Source organism: Haemorhous mexicanus, chromosome 2, assembly GCF_027477595.1.
Source record: "Haemorhous mexicanus isolate bHaeMex1 chromosome 2, bHaeMex1.pri, whole genome shotgun sequence".
Lineage (NCBI taxonomy): Eukaryota > Metazoa > Chordata > Aves > Passeriformes > Fringillidae > Haemorhous > Haemorhous mexicanus.
In genome coordinates, this window is record NC_082342.1 from 91,611,987 (window position 1) to 91,632,267 (window position 20,281).

The 20,281-nt window shown below is 41.5% G+C and overlaps 1 protein-coding gene across 1 annotated transcript in view; it reads right to left on the bottom strand.

Annotated features, from left to right (window-relative positions):
- Positions 1 to 8,106: 8,106 nt before the first annotated feature.
- The window catches only part of AFF3 (ALF transcription elongation factor 3), a 277,772-nt gene continuing 265,597 nt past the window's right edge, over positions 8,107 to 20,281 (bottom strand). Inside the window, exon 21 of the mRNA XM_059840318.1 lies at positions 8,107 to 18,899. Coding sequence (XP_059696301.1) covers positions 18,778 to 18,899 — 122 coding nt within the window. The 3' untranslated portion in view covers positions 8,107 to 18,777. The remainder of the gene's footprint in view (positions 18,900 to 20,281) is intronic.

A 20,281-nucleotide genomic window follows, 5' to 3' on the forward strand; every position in this document is an offset into this window, starting at 1 on the left:
TGGCAAATGCTGCTCGGTGTAGAAAATGAAAAGTAATTAGTCTGGGAACAAAGAGCAAATGTAGGGAATGGGTGTTACATTCAACACACTGATCAGAGAGAGAAAGGGGTTACTGTGGAAAAAAAAGCACATAGGAAACGTCACTTCAGTGCACAGCTGCAATAAAAAAGGCAAACAAGACACTAGACCGATGGAACAGTGAGCTATAATGCACCACCAAAGAGGCAATACAGTCCCTGGGAAAATGGTTATTAGGCCCCAGACTACTGCATGGAGCATGGGTCACTGTCTCAGGAAGGTTGTGTTTGGAGAAAGGTGCATTATAAAGCAACTAAACTCTTAATGGTTAAATTGTTTCAGTTAGAGGCTCATTCTGAGGGGTCAAAGAGACCTTAAAGAGATTTTAAAATTACAGTAATGATCAGCAGAGATACCAGAAAATAGTTGTAGTAATACAAGATTGTAAAAATTGAGGAAGTGGTACTGAGCAGAGAGCAGAAACTTCACAAACAGCTGCACAAGAAAAGGACAGTTACCTTTTGACTCCATTGAGTTGGCTATGGTGAAATACAGCTTCAGGAACACATAACTCAGTCAAGTGAATGATGCATAATTGCAGTACATGGAGGTGTCCTGTGGAACAAGCAGGAGGACAAATAAAGACACATATAAAAGTAGAAAAATCATTTAAGGGAAGAATCCCTCCCCAGGCTCTCAGGGTTTGTTTTTATTTGGATTCTGTTTGTGCAGATTCCTAAGCTGTGCCTATCTGCCTGCTAATAGAATGAACAGCCTATGCACACAAGCCATACTGATTGTGGGTTCCACCAAACCACATTCAAAGAGGAGAAAAGGGTAGGGGGAAGGTGAATGTTGCCCCGTCTTCCTTCAGGTCTAGTTAAGATAGAGATTGTTGGGCTGCTACCTGTGAAAAGCTGGGACAGCAACAGGCTGAATTTGAGGTCAACAGGTAGTTTATGAGGCTAGGGAAGGAGGGAAAAACTGGAAGCAGGAATTCCTGCAAAAGGGGATGTAAGAACTAAAACTGCAATTAAATAGGTTTCAGGTGCCTATGCCTGTCTAGGAAACTATCTATGCCTAGAAAAATAGTGCATGGTTGGGCAGGGATTAGAGAGGCACTTGAAGTAAGTTTACTGACGTGCTGTGTAACACAGAACTGCTGTATGTGTGGTGTAAATACAGAGCTGCTGCCACTGCAGCAGGAGTTGGATGGAGCCTGTATATCCTGCTGAGGTCTGAGATCCTGAAGCTGGTAGACATGGTTTAGAGCACACTGATCAACTGCATGGGCATTAACAGGAGGCCTGGGCTCTTCCATTTAGCACCATGGCCAAAGACAGTATTCTGGAAAGGAAATTAGAGGTTAATTTGCACAAGCCTCCCAACAGAGCTTGCTACTGGATTAAGCTCAGGTCCTGATCAAGTTTTGCCTCTTCTGTAAGAGGGCATGCAAGACAGTGAAAAGGAGCTGACCAGACTGAGCTTGTCTCTGGGGTGAGGTGAGGGAGGTAGCGAATGCTGTCGCTCCATGTCTGCAAGGCTGCAGCTCCACAGTTGTAGCCACGCTATGAAAAAGGAAATTGAGATAAAAACACCTTGTGCTGGTTAACTGCAGGTGGTGCCATGGCTGTATCACTAGTGAAAAAAGGGGGGTTTGAATTTTCTGACTTTATTGCAGCTACACAAAGCTATTCAGTGCCTCTAAAGCTTATGTGGAAGTGGCAAAATAGAAATTGTGTAGTTCATGCAGGCTGATGTTCTGGCCTAAAGAGAACAGCATCAACTTCTTGCAAGGACAGAAGGACCTCCGAGAAAGATGTGGGATAATCTGCCCTTATAGAAACCTAATTTTAATTCTCCTGTAGTCAGGTACTGGCTTACATTCTAAAGCCTGTCTTTTTACTTTTTCCAAAGTTTAGTGTAATTGTTCCAACTGGATATTCCTGTGATCCATATAGCCATCCAATCCTTCTTTGAATCCTGCACAGTTCTTGACCTCAGTGCTTCCTGTGGTGAAATTTTCCACTGTCCAATTACACATTATGTGAAAGAGACTTTCATTTGATCAGCTTTGAATGCATGAGGTCTTCATTTCATTGAATGTTCCTTTATTCTTGTGTTATGCAGCAAGTTAGAGAAAAATGTCAGATATTTCTTCTCTAGAGTATTTGGTATTTTATCTTACTGTGTGCCTTCCTATCTGCCTCTTTTCTGAGATAAACAAATCTCATTCCTTTCAATCTCTTCTGGTGATAGTCTCTGCCTCTGCCTTTACACCCTCTGACCCCCAACTCGCTCATTCTCATTCTCACTCTCTGACCTCCATTTGTCTCTGCAGGATCTTCTCTGCTTGGGGAGGGGCATGGACAGTATGCCAGAGGAGAATTCAGTGCTGGCTGAGTAGCTGGATATCTTGTTAGCTGTGTGGGTTGCAGCTGTACCCTGGTCAGATGTCTTGGTTGAGCTGTCTGTACTGTTTTTTAGGCATTTGGTGCTGAGCTCAGCACCTCAGACCTTAATTACTGTAACCAGCTCCTCTCTGGCATCTCTACATTCATGCTGTCTCATTTCATTTGGCAGATATCTTGCCACCCAGGAAGACTGCATTATCTGATAACCTGACCTTATCTCCCCTTCCTAGACCCTTTTTTCTACCACTTCAAGAAGAAAGGTCTTACCCTTCATTGAAAAAGCCTTTTCAATACTTCCTTTTGCTATCTGTCTGGTTTTATGCCATCCTTAAACTATTTATGACTTCCTTTTAATAAATTAGTAGATTTGACATGCATTGCTCACACTGTCCATGCTGTCTTCACAGTAATAGCTTTTCCATGCCAATCTACAGGATTTCCCATTATTACCTCTTTGTAGTCATTCAGAACATTCTAAAAGTCTAGTTTTCTGGTAATGCTTCCCAGATACGGTGAAGGGTAGTAAGGCAGGGTCATCTGGAATTCCATGCTATGCCTGGAAGATGTACCTGGATCTGAAAGCACGAGCAGCACAATGAAGGTGGAACTCCCCTTGATATTTAGCAGGAGGTGTATCCCTTCCAACCCACTCAGCCCAGGTTGGTATGTGGAGTTGTAGATCTATCAAAGCCAATTTGTGTCTTCCATGTCAAAAGAGCCACAACTATTTCACCTTACACAAGTTGGACTGTATGTGCTAAATGCTCTGGTATTGAAGCACTCATTTTCTGGCTGTGAGAATTGCTCCTTGGAAAGTCACTGATGATTCATGCAGCATTAGACAGTGACCTCCAGGGCTGTCAGGGCCACCAGGCACTAAATTGCATCTCAGTTAAATAGATTATCTTCCTGTCCTGTTATGACAGTGCAGAAAGCTTTCTTTGAGTTCTGGAGTGGAAGGTGCCTCTCCTGTGCAGCTCTTGTGGGCCATAGTTTTTGTATGGGGGCCCTGTTTGCACAGTTCTGTCTTCTACAACTAAAACTCCAGTCTGGAAGCAGAAAAAGAAATTAACTTTTAAGTGTTTCTTATTTCTTGAGCCTACTTCATACTACAGTCTTATTTTGTTGTGTTGGCTAGCTAAACCAAGATGTCTTGCATATTATTACATAATTTGGAAAATGAATAATTTTCACAGGTAGGAAGTTGTGAGTAAATTGGAAATTGGCTGAATGATGTTCAGGAGTAATCTGAAGAATATTATCTGGAAAAATGCTGCTGAGGGGGTTCAGTGCTGAGGTTGGGATACTTTGTGCTGAAATCCACAAAGTTTTTGTTTCTGCTGTCTTGCTCAAAAAGGAGCTGTAGTGGAATTAGAATCTGTCAAGGTTATTTTAGAGAGGGCAACTAGGATGGTGGACAATTTGCAACACTACTTAAAATTAGGAAGACACCTGTTAGTGCAATATTTTTCTTAATTTAGTAATACTTTCATAAATGCAATGTAATCCAAGTGTCATCTCTTCATTATGAGCCAGTTGTGCCTGACCCACGTGTTTTAAATTGGCACTGGTAAGGCAAATGGAAAGGTGAATAGAACAGCTGAACTGAAGAAGCAAACCCAGTTGGGTCACTTCTGTTTCTTTAGTGTGAAATTTTCAGAAAGCATGCATTATAAATGTATAATCAAAAGAGAATTTTGGATTGCTTTCAGCGTTCCAACTGCCTTCTATCATCTCAAAGCACCTATTCGTGCTTTTACAGGAGCTTTATGAAAGCATGTGAAGTGAGTATCCATTTACCCCTGTCTTATGCTTGGAAACAGACAGGACAGCTTTATCCTCTTCTTGTGGTTTTGTCTGGATGATGACGATGATTTTTGTGATCCTGATCTAAAGCTGCCAATACAGAATAAATTGTTGTGTATACCTCATTTACAGTGTTTAAGCTTCAGTCCTCCACTCTTGCAGTGTTTTAACTCAAATAACTTTATGCACAGCAAAGAATACCTTGTTTTGATTAGAAACTATTAGCTCAAGCTAGTTAGAGGACCTAAGCTTAAATATTTAAATCCCTCCCCAGTCAAAATTTATGTTCTGATGAAACAAGAACAAATTATGTCTGCCTCATCTAAACCTGTTTTTAAGCTTTTAGTCCATTCAGCATCATGAAGAGTGCTATAAAAACAATTCACTGAATCTAGACTGACCAGGTTGCCTTCAGTTGCAGAAGCAGATGACACCTTGTTTATATTTTGTATCCTTGAAGTTTAAAAAACTTTTATCACTCTTAGCTTCCTCTCTCTTTTTTTTTTTTTTTTCCTGGGTTCATCAGTGGGTTTAGAATGCCACTAAGTAATAATCTATTAATCACATTATAGGACCATTAAGCCTAGTTAATTTTTTCCTACTAGCTGCTGCTAGTGTTCTATGTGCAAGAATGACATAAAGATGGATCACACTTGGTGTGGTGGAACAGGTCCCGGGCCCTTGGCAGAGGGTGTGCTGTGGCTGGTGTTGGGACTGTGGAGCCGGTCTTAGGAGTGTGAGTTTCTGCTGATTTGGTTTTCTGTGCTCATTTTTCCAACACCAGTATTACAAATAAGTACTTGATCCCAATGGGCAGCTCGGATTAGGGTCTCTTCCTGAGAGAGGGCTTGTTTATGTTAAGGCTTGCTTTCAGATTGTAACAAAAAAACCTGCTGTATTTGCCTGCAAAGAAAACCCCATAACAAAAAACCAAAACGCCCCAACCTGGAACTGTGGCCTGGTTCACTTGTTTCTGAAGAGGTTTGCTTGGTATGCTGAGGAACACCTGTAGGAATGTACTTTTCTGAATCCAGCTGGATGGAAGGAGGTCTTGTCTGGGGCTCTGCATCAGGTACTGATAATTTAGAAGGGACTGGAGAGTATTGCCCTGCTTAGGCACTGCTGTCTGCCTGGATTCAGGAGCTCTTCCCTCAAGTGAAGGTTCATCCAAGTCATCCAGATCCCAGGCACCTGAAACAATGTGTCTGCTAACAATGCCTAAACCATTAAGTAGACATGGCTGCAAAAGCTTGGTTTAGTACTTTTTGAGAAGTGTGTCAGCAGTGAGAGGGCTGGGGAATATCTCTCAGGGAAATCTTTTAACGATGGTTACGCTTTCCCTAGTGGCTTTCCAAAATGGATATACTCCTTGTGCTTAGTGTTCATTCTCCTGCTTACCTGCAAGGATTTGTAAATCATAAGCTGTCCATAGCACAATTTTTTTTTTCTAGGGAGCAGGAAAAAAAGAAAAGGAAAAGAAAGATCTGTATCTATAGGACTGTATTCCCCACTATTTTAAACTGCATGTAGGCATATGTGCTCTCAAGTCACAGTTCTTGTCATATGTAACCTTAGCTTCTTACAGCTGATTTGTAACACTGGTGTTTGAAAAATGACTACAGAATATCAAATCAGTTCAAATTCACACTTGTCTGGAGTTGCATAAATGGTCCTGGGAGACACTGTAACAGCACATCTCAACTGATTTATAATTCCTTATGGGATGGGAGATTTCAAGCTAATAATCCCTATCCAGGCAGTTGAGTGGCCTGGCTTTCATTTTAAGGGACACTGAGATGTGCTGCTGGTTCCTATTTTTAAATTTAAGAAAATTTAAGAATCACGTTATTGTGAATGTGAGCTTGATGCAAATGTGGACGTATGATGACAAGGCCTGCATTTCAGCTGGACTTGTTGCAATGTTTCCTTTTGTGTTTTGTCTTGTGGGCTTGCATGTTCAGTGAACAAGATCACAGACTAATTTATTTCAGAATAGCAAATACTACTGTCTACGCATATGTTCCTCACGTTAGGAACAGAAACTCCCCTAAAATGCAAAGTTTCCCCTTGTTTTTCCCCTTTCAGAACACATATTCCATCTTCAGGTTCTGAGGTTTTTTTGGTTTGTTTGTTTGGTTTTTTTTTCTGTATGACTTTGCAGTTAGCTTTGATACCATTCAGAGTGAAACACTGGGGCAGAATTTTTAGCTTATAAGAGTTGAAGAGCTGCAGTAAATTCTTCAGTGCTCTGTGTCTTTAAATTAAGTCTGGGTGCCTTAGTAAAAGGTTAGGCTTCTCTTCATCAAGTTATTAGCCTTTCATAAAGAAATCCCTTGATGAAATGTTATGGCCTGTGTTTTCCTGGGAAGTAAGACTAGATCATTGTAATGGGCCCTCCAGGTCTTTAGCTCAGGGGTGCCTAATTTCTTTCCTGACCTTGAATTACACTGAGAAGAGGAAGTTTAAGAGGAACAAGTCAGGAGGTAAAATTCTGCATATTCTGAATATTTTACAGGATTATGAGCCAAGCGCTGAGGTGTTCAGAGGAAGGTGCAGTGCTAAAACAAGGAGCTCCATTAAGTGGCAGAAGTTAATGAACCTGTGTCTGGCGTGTAGAACTGAACCAGCACTGGTGTGGGAGATAGCAGTGGGCTCACTCTGAGCCTTGGTGGGCTTGGAAACACTGCTATGGGGAACTGTCCCTCTGCGTGTGGTTCATCAGCTCCTCAGCTGCTGCAGGCAGTGCCTGGGGAAGTGATCTCCCAGTGCCCGGGCAGACCATTCTTGGCCTGTTCTCCTGTCCCAGCAGCAGCCTCCTGGCAGTGATCAGGAGCAGCAGCAATGCCATGTGTCAGCCCATCATGAGTCATATTCACTTCCTGAAATCCATTCTCCACCCTCAGGACCAAAGCTCTCCATTTATGTGCTTCAGCTTGTGATGATTACAGTCCATTGAATGCACAGGTTTGTGTATGGTGACTCATCAAAGTGCAGAACATTGTTTGGTCTTTTTTTCTGTGCTGCACCTGAGATGTTCCACCAGTACCTGCCCTGGCTGTCAGATGCTGCCTGGAAAAATATGTCTTCCCCAGTAAGAAGTAGGAAAATGTCCAACCCCTGACTCCACAGGTATTGATGGCACAAAAAAGAACCACAAGACTCCACCACTTGCAAAACTGCCATGCTAAAACATCAGCATTTAGGTTTTGGCCCAAGTAAGGAATAAGAACTCCTAAGAAATGGCAATCCTGCATGGGAAGAAGCCATAGGAATTGGGAAATAGTTGGTAAACACTGTGTGTGTGTGTGAGGACAGGGGAAGGCAGGCTGGAGAGTGACTTGCATTTCTTGTGGTTTTATTATAATAGTGGCTGTAAATTGTCAAGTGCTGCTCTGCAGCTGCTGAAATCATGGCTGGCTTTGGCACTACTTACAGATGTTACTGCTCTTAAGGACAGGGGCTTGTTTCTTACATCTGCATAAAGAAAAGTACAGATTGGTGATGTGCTCATCCGGTGCCCCACTAAAATGTAGCAGTGACTGCTCTCCTTTTCCCTGAGAGCTGCCGCTTTTCACATCTTTTTTTTTTTTCTGCCAGACACCCCAGTTAAAACTGGCGTCCTGCTACTGAGATGGGCTGTAATGAAAGAACCTTTCCTCCTTCCTTGTACAAAGCTTTCATGAGCTCGCCCCCAAAGGAATTGTGAATGAGGGTATGTGACTTAGGCAGGAACACAGGTGACTGTGATGGGATTCAAAAGCTGCGACACAAAACCAGGCAATTGCTTCCCTTGGAAAAAGGTTTAAGAAAGAGACAGATGAGGCATAATTGAGACAGAAGGATGTTGATTTCATGGTTTATTGTCACATTAAAAAAGTAATATTACTGATGAATTAATATTTGCTTTTTAATATAAAAGTGCTTATTCTTACAAATCCTTAAGGCTCATTCTGTTACATTACAGTAGGATTTTTCACCATCCCAGAAACTGTGCTACATGAGTTTTACATGAACTGTGGACATAGCAAAATCTCCAAACAGTAAAACAAGTAATTAATAATTTCATTGCCTTTGTATGCATTATCCTGTTTAATTGTGTAACATAATTTAACATGAAAATGAACAAAAGCAACATTTTCTTTTACTTTCTAGTTTGGCTTGGAACTGATCCCCAAAATATTTCTATTTATTTTGAGCAAATGGAACAAATACAATTGGTTTTAAATCTCAATTTTTTACTCGTAGAGCAGAAGGGAAGCAGTGAGACAGAGGAGCATTACAGATGTGGCATTTACCCTATGTTTCTCACTAAAGAGGAGAGGACTGACTACAATGCACAAGTACTGTTTATATGCCATATATTTATTTTTGTGATGTCCCTATGTTGTACTTAGGTAAATCTCCCACTGAAGCCAATGTGAGTTTTGCCTGAGGGAGGAATAAGACCTGGGCTCTCACGAGGGACATTTTACATTAAGTATTTTATTATATTTTTGTCTCACAATGGAAGAATGAAATAGGTGAAAGTTACTAAAGCTCTTGTTTGTATTGATCACAAGTGGAATATGATTTCTGGCATATACTATGATACACAGATAAGAGTATACCATATTTATTTGTAATCATAATCAGAGCTATATTAGTTGGATGGGCAGTGAATTTGCTATTTCTACTTAAATTTTAGATATTTATTTATTGTAAAAGCCTTTTTTTCAATAATTGGGTCAAAATGCAGCAACTAAAAAAATACCTAATGCAAAGATAAAAATAATTTAAAGTATTCTGGAGCAAGGGGGAAAATGCTAGTCAATCTAATAAATAAGGCAGTTTAAAGCATTTGTGACTGCTACTGTGACATATGTACATACTTTACAGCATAAATTACTGTACAGAATACTCCGTTTATTAACCTGTGTAAACAATATTGCCTGCTGTATGGGGACATAGTGTGGGATTATGGTCAGCAGAAAGATAAACTGCTGTAGCAGGGTGGGGGAGGCTCGGGTAGCACATCCTCAGAGAGCAACATGAGCATTATTTTATGAGCTGCAAACAAAGTCATCTCAACTTGAGTAATTTTACAAAAAATCCACTGACGTTCGTGGCTATAAACGAAATATGGAAATGAACCTCTGTGGTTTGTTACAAAAATAAATCTAGTCATAAACTGGTCTCTGCATACCTCACCTGGCCAGGGAACCTCGCTCAGGAGCTCACTGTGTGAAAAGGGAGATGGGGAAGAGTCGCAATGCGCCAGTACCTTGTCGTGTGCTGTCTGCACTGCCAGCCAACAGCTGATCCCACACTGGGATTGCCACAGTGCCTTTTTAGCCACTGGTGCCACGTGCAGCATGGGAAATGGGGAGAGAACCCTGTGATTGTTGCAACTGGCAGGAGAAGTAATGACACCGTGTAAGCCTCTTGTTATTTCGCCCACCCTGTACTGCCTCCCCCACCCATTTGTTTCCCTCACCCATCCACAGTGTGGTTTATTTTTGACTTCTGCAAGGTGGCAACTCCAAGGAGAGTCTCTGTAGGATGCCTACTGCAACATGGCACTGGCCAGCAGACACCACTGCGGTCCAGGTTTCCATAAATAATATGCCCAGGAAGGCAGGGAGATGCCAAAAGCAGTATGGTGTGCAGCCATGATTTGTTACTCTGGCTATCGTCTCCATCTGCCATGGTCAGCACAGAACAATGCCCCTGCACAGGAAGACCAGGGATCACTGCCCAGAGAGCAATTCTCACACTGCATGGCTCCTCTGCTTTGGCTCCTGCTCCTCCTGTTGCTGTCCATGGAAAGAGACAATGCACTGCAAGCACCTTGACCTGGCTTTCTGGAGCTCCCAATACACCACGGCTCTTTCTGCCTCCACCAACAGCAAGGGAAGCCAGCCCTAGGAGCTGCCGTGGCATTCACTGGTCTGCTGGCAGGCCACGAGCTTTAGATGTCTCTGTGTGGCCTATGGGCTGGGCTGTTCATCATGGATAAGATTCCCATTTTCACATAATTAATTGAAAAATGCTGTTGAATTTCCATAAAAAAGAGTAATATTGGCTTCACTTAGGCTCATAGCCAATCTCATCTCTTTTGTCATCTACAGAAAAACTTTCTCCTTTTTTAAAGGAGGCTAGCTCTACTTCCAGGCAACATAAGGAAAAAGTGCCTGCAGTTGTCTAGTAAACTGTAAAATATTTCTTGATATTTCAGTAATCTTAATAGAAAAAGGTATACATTCAATTCTCAAGGATCTACTTTGGATTTAGGCCTAGTAAATTATAGAGTGGTCAAGAGGTGGTCCAAGTCTGAAACATATGCTTGAAACATCTGAGAAATAAATGTTATTACCACATGTCTATTTTCCTGCATATGTGCTCCCTCCCAACATGATCGCAGCCTCATCCTGCCTCAGTGCATCCAGAGATATTCACCAATTTCATCAGGCATTCCTGTCAGCAACAGGTATGACTGTGAACCTGGGGTGGGATTTATAGCACCTCTGTATCTACGCTTGTTACCTAAACCCCCTTTTTAGCCAGTGGAGACAAAGAAGCATTTCTAGGGTGAGATTAATTGTGCTTATTTTAGACCTTCAGTATAAGATGAGGTGATTTCCAACTTCTGTGTTTAAATCAGAATCCTTTTTCTCTCTTTCCACCTTCTTTTCCTATTTAATCCCAGTGAATTGTTACAAGGCTGACTGTGTATCCTCCATGGCCTAAGGAATGGCATTGTACAGGTGAGACCTCCAGTTCCTGCTTGTTCTACTGGAGGGCCATGAAGTGGCAAAGTTAACTCAAGTGGATTGGTGGCACAGTCAGGCCAAGGCATTGGGCCAGGAGATGCTGCTGGCACCCCTCCAGCTGCCTGCTGTTTCACATAAGGTATTTGAGTCACCAGCACCAAGGGCTTTTGATCCCCAGATCAAAAGCCTCCCATTTGCCTTTCCCTGCTGAGGAGAAGAGATGTCAAAAACTCTGCATGGACTCATCAGCACTCACTGTCCTTCCTCAAGAGGGAACTGAATTCTCTTGCTAGAAATAATGAGAGAAGGTGGATGCCAGTCCCACGGATGGGGTGTGAATGAGAAGAAAGCAGGAAGGTCCTGAACTGCTTGGAGAGCTCTTCACTGCCTTTCACCTTTTTCCTGCCACTAGTTTCTACTCTCCCTTGTCCTGCATGTCGCAAGCCAGGAGATGGAGTTGAAGAAGAAAATGTCTAGAACTGCAGGAAAGGACCTCGACATCCAGAGGGACCTTGAGAGAGAGAGAGGACCCTCATGTGAATCCCATGAGGCCCATCAAGGTCAATTACATGGTCCTGTCCCCGTGTTTGTCCAAGTCCCAGTATCAATACTGATGAGGGGTGTATGACTGAGAGCAGTCCTGCTGAGAAGGACCTGGGGGTGCTGGTGGATGAGAGGCTGGACATGACCCAGAAACATGCCCTTGCAACCCAGAAAGCTAAAAAAAACATGACCAGCTGGTTGAGGGAGATGATTCTCCCCTCTACTCTGCTGTTGTGAGACAGCACCAGGAATGCAGTGTTCAGCTCGGGGGTTTCCAGTACAGGAAGGACATGGACCTGTTGGAGCAGGTTCAGGGGAGGCCATGAAGATGGGCAGAGGGATGGGGCACATCTCCTATGAAGACAGGCTGTGAGAGCTGGGGTTCACCCTGGAGAAGAGAAGGTTCTGGGGAGATCTTACTGTGACCGTGGTCTTTCTGTACAAAAAGGGCATTTATAAGAAAGATGGAGAAAGACTTTACTAGGGCCTGTAGTAACAGAACAAGAGGAAACAGTTTTCAACTAAAAGAGACTAAATTTAGATTGGAGCTAAGGAAGAAATTCTTTACTCTGAGTATGGTGAGACACAGTAACAGGTTGCCACAAGAAGCTGTGGATGCCCCATCCCTGGAAATGTTCAAGGCCAGACTGGACATGGCTTTGAACAACCTGATCTAGTGAAAGGTGTCCCTGCCCACTGCAGTGGGGTTGGAACTAGATGATCTTCAAGGCCCCTTCCAACCTGAACTTTTCTATGATTCTATGATAAATCTAAACTGCAAAGGAAAATATTATTTTTTAAAAACAGGTGTATTCCAAAATGGAAGTGAGAAAAAGAATAAGAAGGGCCTGTCCTTTGGTAAATGTTATAATGTTATCTGTGTCTAGCTTGTTCCTTCAGGAAATGTTTTCTTTCATGTCTGTTGACAGGGTGAGAATTCCACATATAAGAATGCCAAGTGGAGGAGAAAAGGATAACTACTTCTAAGAAAGAACTTGTTAGTGTTGACTGAATAACATGAACCACGTTAGAAACATTTTGTTGATTTGACTGGTGTTCAGTCCTTGGTGAAGTGCTTTATTGATAACTTCTACAGGTCTCTGTTCTGTGTCAGAACAGAGCTGGAAGTCTGCCCTGGGGATACTGTCTAACAATGGTGTGATTTGGGAAGGTCACTCCCACACAGAGTAGAACATTGTGTTCCCAACCAATCTGTGACTTCCCACTTTGGTTACTGGTAATGTGCATCAAAATCAGACACCTATTTTGTCACGAGAGACTTTTTAAAAAAATGCTTTGTTAAGCATCTAGCTCTCTGCAATGCACCATGCTAAAAGAAAATTTCCATTGATTTGAAGTTATGTGAAGCTGGATTTGGATTAATGAATTATTTGAACACTTGAGGCTGTTTTGAGGAACATACTTTGTACAGATTTCTTTTGCAGAAATACAAAGTGACTGAAAGACATTACAAGATTTGAAACTCTTAGGATGGCCATGCAGCACTTTGTTAATCTATGCTGTTTGTCCCATTATGTACTGTTGTGATTCTTGCTCTCTGCCAGGATCAAAGTCATAGATACTCTGGGAATGGCAATTTCACCTACACTGTGACACCCCTTGGCTCTAAGCACAAGTTTTATACACTCCGGTGCTTACACCAAAAGCTTACATAGTACTTAAGGATTTTGTGGGTCTTGTAGCTCTGGACTCAGGGGTGAAATTCATCCAGTGTACTTAGCATTTTTTTTCCATAGCTCTTCAACAGCACTTTCCTTCTGAGGATACAAAGTGATTTGCAAACATTAATTAATTCTCATAAAGCCCTATGAGGCAGATAAATGTTAAGTATCCCTAATGTTAAGTACATATGAGAAACATGAGACCTGAGTGCCTTATCATTCATGCTGTTCACTGTATTTGCTCCCAAAAATGACTATGTGCCATGGGACAGAGAAAATCCCTCCCACCCCCCTTAATTCTGTTGTTTTCCTTGGACCTTCTGGAATTCTTTGAGGGCAGCAAGGATAAGGCTGGGCTTCAAGCTGCAGTGTGTGAAATTCAAGCTACACAAATTGAAAAAGTGAAGGAGCCTTGGTGTATTTGTTGCTGGTTTTGGGGGCAAAAGCCTGTGAGTTTCTTGCTCTGTGTTCCAGCACCCCATTGGAAAGGTAGCTTGGGCTGCCAAAGTAGGAAACACCCCTGAAAGTCAGGCATACTTGTGGGCTACCAAGAGCAACGGGGCTAGACAGCAAGTGGAAGCAGAGGAATTATTTGAAGAAATAGCCCCCATCTCACTGAAGAAAACCATAGCCTTTTGAAAGACCAATGGATGCTCTAAATCTTAGTGTTTTCCTCTCTGCAGCTTTAGTCAGGTTAGCACAAACAGGACCTAAAGTGACTTTCCCAGTTTGTTAATCAACCTTAAGAGCAATTTACAGCTTGGGGCCAGTGATGCTGGAAATGGAGGCTTGGCCTTTTTGAGGGCAAACGGCATCTTTGTGAGAGATGGTAAAGTAGCTAATTTTTCATGCAAACAATATTGGCTCAGAGACATAATTCCACATTTCTTGAGACATACCAGACATAAGACCATCCAAATGCTTTTCTGAATGCATTCTGACAAATTTATCTATGGTTACATGCCTTCCCAGCCCTTGGTGCACAGCACATATCTAATGTAACAGTTATGATACTGATCAGACCAACCAGGCATTTTTAAGACATGAAAACTAGACTAATTTTTTAGTTTCAAACACAGTGAGGTCAAATATGTGATGTAAATTGTAACAAAAGATAACAAAATGAGAGGCATGTTAGGTCTGTGCCAGACAGACTTCTGTTGATACCTTAACAAGTCTGTATACTTCAGGCATTGTTTGTATTTCTATTGTGCCAGGAGATTTTATTCTTTAGTTTGAGGATTCTTGCTGAATGGGGGAGGGAAATGTTGCCATTGCTGTGGACATTTTCTGACATATTAAGCATTAAGAGGATTATGTAAGACAAGGCATATTGCAGAAGGAGATGTTCTTAATATAGCTTTCACCATGAACCCACAACCTGCCAAAAATTTAGGAGAGTTAAAAAACCTATTGCTTTGACAATCTTTTAATTTTAAAAAAATCGTCTTGTAAAAAGATCAAGGAATTCATCCACTGTTATTTACATAAAAGTCAAACTTTCTTGCTTAAAATCATGAATCATTTAATGTCACATCTATGGGATATCTAGGCAGATGCCATTAATCCAAGTCGCTTTGAAAATTCCAATTTCATTTGGATTAAAACATACAACTAAGTCAGTGAATAGCATATACTGTACATGCATTAAGGCTGGTGACTACTAAAATCTCTTGGGTAGATAAACTAAGTACAGATTAGCCAGGTCTAAGTGTATGTTCTCATCTGGGGAAGAAAAGATATCCTGACATTTCAGACTTGAATCAGTAGCCATGAAAAATGGTTGAACATTTGTATTACAAAAGAGATACTATGGCACAGTCCCAAAGGTGCATTTCATATAAATTAATTAGCTACACAAATTATTTTGACAACAGCTACTGCACTTCTTAGGTGATATGGCTGCTCAGTGATGAGTACTTGATGATCAATGGTAGGCACTGGTAATATCCTTCATGCTGAGTGACTTTTATTACTATTTAGATTTACAGTATATACATATGTGTTTGTATCTACACTTAGGGCTTGATCCTCTTAACCTCCTTTACCTAAGGTCTTCTGTTCACTATAATCTCTTCCTTTGGAGCTCTGTTATTTGAACAGAAGAAATAGGCAAACAAGGGGTTTGGGTATCCTGCCATGTGACAGGAAGGACTATGCCTGGCTTTTGACCACACTTGAACCTCTGCATATGCTTTGTTCTTACCTGACACTCATGCCACCATGCCATACTATAAAGGTTTAAGGCCAAGGACTCTGTATGATCTTGCTGTCTGTGAGGATCCTACAGGCTGTTGTGGATTTGTCAAGCCCACCTGCAATACACAGTTCTTATGCATCCATTCCCATTGCTGTATGAACTCTTACTGATTCAGAAGCCTCTGTTTGTAAGCAAACATCTTCCTTCAGCATAATCCTTCTGAATTTGTACAGAATGACTTTTTACTTTTCCAAAATTGAACCTGAATGTTTCTATGGCTAAAGAAGCCTGCATGTTCCTGGATTTTACAGCAGATTAAAATAAGTCAGTGTGTTTCATGGAACTGCAAAAAAGAACAGCCTCCTCTGGTCCCATCCAAAACACACAGAGCATCTTTGACTCACAGTGTGATATGCCTAAGACTTTCAGGTTCTTAAAGTGGTGCATATGCTCAACGGGACCAGACCTGAAGTCACATGCACTTTTGCAGACCAGTCCCTAAGAAGATGAAATTAAGTATTTGTTGTCACTGTGCCACATTCAGACATCCAATCAGCAGCAACCCTATAGAGCAAATAGCCTGCACAGAAGAGTATTCTAAATAACCTCGCTAAAATAGTTTAGCTGCGAGAAACCCTATGGAGAGAAGGCCAAACCCTTTAATCCACTCATCCTGTTGCACCACCAGAAATTAAGGCTCAGTGTGCTCATCAGACAACACAGATGATGCCAGCACAAAACCTAAAAATCAGTAAGATTTCCATGGAAGCAATAGGTATTTTAGCTGAAATAACTCAATATGAGAGCAATGTACAGGAAAGGACAATCATCTACAGAGATGCTTAGTACTTGGAAATGTTACAACAGGACACCATTGATTCTTGCATTTCTTTGAAGTTTCTTGACATATTATATCCATACAAAGAGTTCATCATGATTAAGAAAAATATCCCGATCTTAGTAAAATAAACATGCTTCGAAGTTCCATATTTGAAACTCAAATGCCACATGTGCAATAAAACTAAACTCCATTTAAGGCAAGTAATATATGTTACTTCAAAAATTTTTCAACATTAAATATCAGAAAGGGCTCCCAAACCCCCAAACTTATCTGAAGATAAACATCATAGGCACCGTCAAAGAAAACAGAAGCTAATCTAGCTGGAGTTTCACTTTCCTGATCTGAGGAGAAATCCTGCAGTACCTGTGGATGGCATTGAAGCAGCTGACAGAATCTGTTGCAACTAGTCTAGCAAATCCTGACAGACTTCCTTCCACGGCTGGAGATCAGGCAAGTGATAAACAGAAAGGCACCGATCGAGTTCTCCACGATACTTGTGACGAAACAAATTGTGTTCCTTCTGGGGTGGGTGACAGCCAGGGCTAAGGGTGACAGCAGGACTCAGAGGTCACGTATTTTGTCATTTAAAGGCAAGTACATGTTCTCTCCTAAAGCCAGCCACATTTTAACACTCAAGTCCATGCTAAGAGGTGGCCACAGCCACAGGCATTCTCCTGGGGGGAAGTATCTGAGCACCGATGGGCACAAAAATATCGGCCCAGGATGGCTTGGGGCTGAGCAGTTCCTTGGTGGCTGCTTCAGAGAGCACAGTGAATGCTGAGTCTGAGCTGGAGTTATGGTGAGCAGCCTCGGCAGAAAAACACAGCTATGTGGGCCTCAGTGTGCTCATAAGCCCACTCTTTACCATGGGATACATGGAGTCTGTGCTACCAAAGACATTTGACTGAGAAATTGTGCCTTATTGTTTGGTATCTTTTCTTCAAAATGCAGCTCTTCAAAAATGGGGATGGAAAAATAAAGGCAGCAAGTATCAATTAATCAACCATTTGTATCAGTGGCTACTTGTATCTTCTATTGAAAGTCTTTTGTACTCACAATTTCTTAATATGTAAGCAAATTAGATTAGAAAATAACAGTAAAAGGGTTCCACTAATGCCTTGGACTAGAATAGTCAACTGAAAGTCACTGGAGCTGCTGATTTGAGTAAAGGCAGCAAATCTGATTGCAAAAGAAAATCTTTCCAATATAGAAAAAAAAAAACTAAATATGTGAAAACCACTGAAAATGAAGAAAAATGCACTGAGTGCAAGCGCAGTTGATATGAACCGGCCTTGACCTCATCTGACCCAAATTAAATTCCAATTATTGAGGGATTAATTCTCTGGCATGAAAAACACAGCCTGTCAACAGGAACTAAAAACATCCCATAAATCAAGAAACGTTAAAGCCTAGTTGAGGATTATGCATGAAGAGTGAGAGGATTATGATAGGAAACAGTTCTTAGCCTGATGAGCAGCAAACTCAGCTTCCCAGATAAAGGAAATTGCATGTAATGCTCCCATACAGCCTGGAAGAAAATGTTGCAAGCTTCTGCTAGATGAAAAAGATATGAAAGTCAAATACTGCAGGATGAAGCCTTCCCATGCAAAGCCAACAACTGTTATAAATATCTGTCTCTCTGTGTGTGCAGCCGAAATTAACACATTTTCCTTCCTAAGTGGATTACTGTTTGCCATATTTTTTTCCTTATCTATTTACTGTCAGTAACAAAATGCAATTTTCCACCCTCTCTTTTAAGTTCTTCCTACCAGCATATCTGTTTTCAGACCTTACTTTTGCTTGATACTGTAGGTTGCACTGTTGGTGAGGAGCTGAACGAGACATAAAGTTATTTAAAAAGACAGGAGATAAAGAAATGCATGCAATTTGTTGAAACTTATTGCACATGAAGGAATGCTGTCTTTCTCCAACTTAATGTGGACTACACACCTCTTCTCTGTGCTCCAGTGGAGAAGTAACAGGGAGATGGCACAATTAGTATGGAAACTTCTGTGTCCATGTTCGCAGTAAAAATTCTCCATGTCTATGATTCGCCCTCATTCATTCCAGTTCAGGAAAGCCCTTGTGTATGTGCTTAAGCTCTGCTGAAGTCATCAGGATTTCAGTACAAGCTTAAAGTTAAGTATCTATTGTGAGCTTTCCTGAACAGGGATCTGTGCTTATTGCACTTGGTTCAATCAACCCATAAGATTTTGGTTTCTGAGTTTTTCAGTATAAGAATAGAAAGGGTATGTTTGTGCATTAAGATCAGTTCTTTATAGTATTTCTAGAGTATGAAAATGTTTGGAGAGTGATACAGAACAATTCATTCTGAAGAAACATCATTGTATATTGTACCTCTGTGCACATACATGTCTACACTCAGAATAATTTTGCTCAATATTGAAGAAATATTCACCTTTGTTTGGATCAATGCTGTAGCTGACTATATCTGTAGCACAGTGTCCAGAATAACTGAATTATCCATTAAAGGGATACTGTCCATGTGAATGGCACACAGTCATTATGACAAGTGAGCACTATTCCGCACCCAGTGAAGTCCTTGTAGAGTGTACTGGACTAAATGCTCCATACTGCTGTGCAAGGTGATAGGTCCCATCAATGCATCCAAGTCGTTAAAAAAATCTGCAGGGGAAAAAAAAAAGCGCAGGGATTCAGCATCAGAGGAGTGAATCTTTATTTGCTACTTGTCACCCTTTAAAAGATTTTATTCTCTTGCAAATTGAGTCAGGCTGAACATTCCATGGGAATGAAAGTTTAGTGCTGGGGATATTAATTTTAAAGCCCGTGGTTCATGATGTTACAGGCTGATGCACAACAATTTTCTTTTTAACGAACAAAGCACTGAGTTCTTCAGCTTTGCTTTTCATTAATTTCCATTGAGTCTTGCTAAAGCAAACAGACTCTGGGCAAGATTTATTCTGAGATTGAGGACAATTAGATCAAAAAGTCCACACACAGGTGTCCAATGAAACATTTGTGATATGCTAGATATTTAAACGACCATGACAGAGAAATAGAGGCCTGTACAACATGGCCAATCAAACCAAAAAAGTAATTTGGGTAACGAGCCAGTCAGGACTTAGAATCACAGAATGGTTTTGGTTGGAAGGGACCTTTAAAGATCAGCCAGTTTCAATCCCCGTGCCATGGATAGACAATTCAGATGTCTATTCAGAGGCACGTAGTGCCCATTTGAGATGCTCTCAGGGAGTTGATACATACAGCCTGGACTGGCAGATCTAACACAGAATGTGCAGGAGAGTTCTGGAGTGGCAGTTTAGGTAAGGATACCTTAGTAAATGGTATCCCTGTCTCCCTTTTTAGTACACCCTGAAAGGTGTGCTGTTTAGTACACACCTTTCAGGTTGTACTAAACAGCACTCTGAACTGCTGCTTGTATTGAACAAAGCTCCATCAACTGCAATGGGAGATGAGCCCCCCAACTCATATCTACATACCTTCACTTAGGTGCCCTTGTTTTGACTTGGATTTTGCCCATGTCCCTGCCTTAAATACACAAATTAGCCTGAAAACTAAGGAATGCTTCACCATCAAGTCAGATGCTGAAGCATTTGCTTGTGGAAACCAGTTCACCTCAGAGTAGTCTGCAGGCACCTTGTTCCAATCTGTGTCTGCTGCAGATGGGGGAAAGCTAGGGGCTGTTCATTCCTTCTGCAGAAAGGAGGTGTGCTCCTGCTTTTGACGTGGTCTGGCTAAACACATCCCATGCAGCTCCATGACTTTGGGGGCAGGAAGCTGTCTTACCTCCCACAGACCCTCCTCTCTAGAATGCACAGATGGCAGGAAGTGCTACTCACAGCCAAGTCTGTGACCTGTCTGTCACAAGTGCTGGCTCAGCTCTTCTGAGCAAGACAGCTATCAAAATTGCCTTTTTAGGGCTGTTTTGGAACAAACTAGGAGCAGACTGAAGAAAGAAATAATCTCAGCAGTCCTACTTTGCAGGTTTCATATCAAAGTAGTTATTTTCCTGATCCAAATCATGA